Source organism: Austrofundulus limnaeus, unplaced genomic scaffold (assembly GCF_001266775.1).
Source record: "Austrofundulus limnaeus strain Quisiro unplaced genomic scaffold, Austrofundulus_limnaeus-1.0 Scaffold570, whole genome shotgun sequence".
NCBI classification, from domain to species: domain Eukaryota; kingdom Metazoa; phylum Chordata; class Actinopteri; order Cyprinodontiformes; family Rivulidae; genus Austrofundulus; species Austrofundulus limnaeus.
Window position 1 is genome coordinate 83,349 of NW_013952972.1, and position 2,449 is coordinate 85,797.

Here is a 2,449-nt window from a genome sequence, read left to right on the forward strand (position 1 = left end):
CTCGGCAGCTGGACTCGACTCCAATCCGAGCCTCGGCAACGGGACTCGGCTCCAATCCGAGCGTCGGCAGCCGGACTCGGCTCCAATCCGAGCGTCGGCAGCCGGACTCGGCTCCAATCCGAGCGTCGGCAGCCGGAATCGGCTCTAATCCAAGCGTCGGCAGCCGGACTCGGCTCTAATCCAAGCGTCGGCAGCTGGACTCGGCTCTAATCCGAGCGTCGGCAGCTGGATTCGGCTCTAATCCGAGCGTCGGCAGCCGGACTCGGCTCTAATCCGAGCGTCGGCAGCCGGACTCAGTCCCAATCTGAGCCTAGGCAGCCGGACTCGGCTCTAATCTGAGCATCGGCAGCCGGACTCGGCTCTAATCTGAGCATCGGCAGCCGGACTCGGCTCTAATCTGAGCATCGGCAGCCGGACTCGGCTCTAATCTGAGCATCGGCAGCCGGACTCGGCTCTAATCTGAGCCTCAGCAGCTGGGCTCGGCTCTAATCTGAGCCTCGGCAGCCGGGCTCAGCTCTAATCTGAGCCTCGGCAGCTGGACTCAGCTGTAATCTGAGCAGCATGGTTACAGGAAGTAGCTGACGCAGCTCTACTAGCAGGTAGAATGTTAGCAGGTAGAGCGTTAGCTGCAGCTCTACTAGCAGGTAGAGCGTTAGCTGCAGCTCTACTAGCAGGTAGAGCGTTAGCTGCAGCTCTACTAGCAGGTAGAGCGTTAGCTGCAGCTCTACTAGCAGGTAGAGCGTTAGCTGCAGCTCCAGCCGAGCCAACACTGGGACAGGAGTTTATTTGCTAGCGCAGAGGGGTGAGGGCGAGCGAGGCCTACGAGGTGTAGAGGGAGCACTGAGTCGTTCACTGCTGTCACATCAGTATGTCCAGATCATCGGCGTGGTCGTCCTCCTCCGTCACGCGGAGCGACAGCACCTCCTCGTTCAGGAACAGGCCGCTCAGGCGCTCCTTGCGGGCCTGTCGCTGCTCTTTCAGCTGCCGCTTGCGAAGGGCTTTCTGCTGGAGCTTCCGCTGCTTGGATCGTTTCTGAAAGGTGAGGAGCAGAGGTGAGGGCCTGGAGAAGAGTGACGTCATCACACAAACACACGTGAACACACACGTCTTACTTTAGAGTCTCGTATGCGTTCAGCAGCACTGGACAGGTTCCCGTCGCTGTGAGCTCTGCTGATGTTGGCAACACTGCTGCCGCTGCAGGCCGACGCCGGACCGCCTGCAGCGGAGTTGGAGGCCGTGGAGCCGGTGGAGGAGCTGGCCGAGCTGACCATGCTGGCGTTGCTGCTGCTCACTCCACCTGTGCTGGCGCTGCTGTGGCTGCTCCTCTTCCAGCCCTCCCTGGTGCTGTTGGCTCGCTGCCTCGGCCCGTGCTCCCGGATGTAGTTACGCACCTGGAAACAACCAACGACCAGTTCAACAGCTCCGTTTACGTTACAACTCAACTAAATCTCATTTATTGCTTCATAAAAAGATTTAAATCTTTACGCACAGGCCTGCTCCCATGTCTGCTCAGTTAAGATATATTTGTTTAAATAACATCAGGATTTAAAATAAACCTTAGATTTGTTTTCTTTGTGTCAGGATTTGTTTAGTTTAATTTCTTGCTCTTATTGTATATTTGTGTTGTATTTATATTTTTGTATGACCAAGGGACTACATATGAAAAAACACATTTTGGATAATTTAGGTGTTTTTAACATAACGTGTTTTATTAAACTGCACTGTCCCCTTTCAAATCAATAGATCAAAAACTAATCCTGGTTCCTTACGACTAAGAATTATTTATATTTTTAGTTCAGTGTTTTAAAATGAGATGACACAAAAATGGACATGTAGTAAACAGTCTGCCCATAGAAGCAACTTTTAGAATTTATTTTTATTTTTAAAAAGTCTGAAAATGTTCAGTTTTCTTTTTTCAGACACATCCAGATCTGACAAATACTTGGATCAAGCTCGAAGTTTTAAGACTGTTAACCACTCATATCTAACCCTACTAATCAATAAACAGTAATAAAAGTGAATTTTGTTAGTGAGCTTACGATATTCTCCCCCAAAATCAACCTGTTGAATTATTTATACTTTCTGCTTTTAGAAACAAACACAAACACGACAAACAAAGGCTTAAATAAACTATTCACGAAAGCGAAGCAGATTTATTTGTGTAAAAAAATGTTCTGTGGGATGTCTTTGTGGTTCGCCTGGTTGTGTCTCAGCGTTTCGGCTGGTTGTGACAGAGTTTCGGCTGGTTGTGACACAGAGTTTCGGCTGGTTGTGACACAGAGTTTCGGCTGGTTGTGACACAGAGTTTCGGCTGGTTGTGACACAGAGTTTCGGCTGGTTGTGACACAGAGTTTCGGCTGGTTGTGACACAGAGTTTCGGCTGGTTGTGACACAGAGTTTCGGCTGGTTGTGTCTCAGAGTTTCGGCTGGTTGTGACACAGAGTTTCGG

At 50.4% G+C, this 2,449-nt stretch overlaps 1 protein-coding gene across 2 annotated transcripts in view; it reads right to left on the reverse strand.

Moving 5' to 3' along the window:
- Nucleotides 1-314: 314 nt before the first annotated feature.
- fam199x (family with sequence similarity 199, X-linked) overlaps nt 315-2,449 on the reverse strand; it is a 6,697-nt gene continuing 4,562 nt past the window's right edge. Inside the window, exons 6-7 of one of the 2 annotated variants that reach the window (XM_014026588.1) lie at nt 1,113-1,391; nt 315-1,032 (exon numbers count right to left, since the gene is read on the reverse strand). In XM_014026588.1, coding sequence (XP_013882042.1) covers nt 859-1,032; nt 1,113-1,391 — 453 coding nt within the window. In that variant the 3' untranslated portion in view covers nt 315-858. Of the gene's footprint in view, nt 1,033-1,112; nt 1,392-2,194; nt 2,234-2,449 lie in introns of those variants that run through there. The other variant, XM_014026589.1, reaches the window with a different exon arrangement.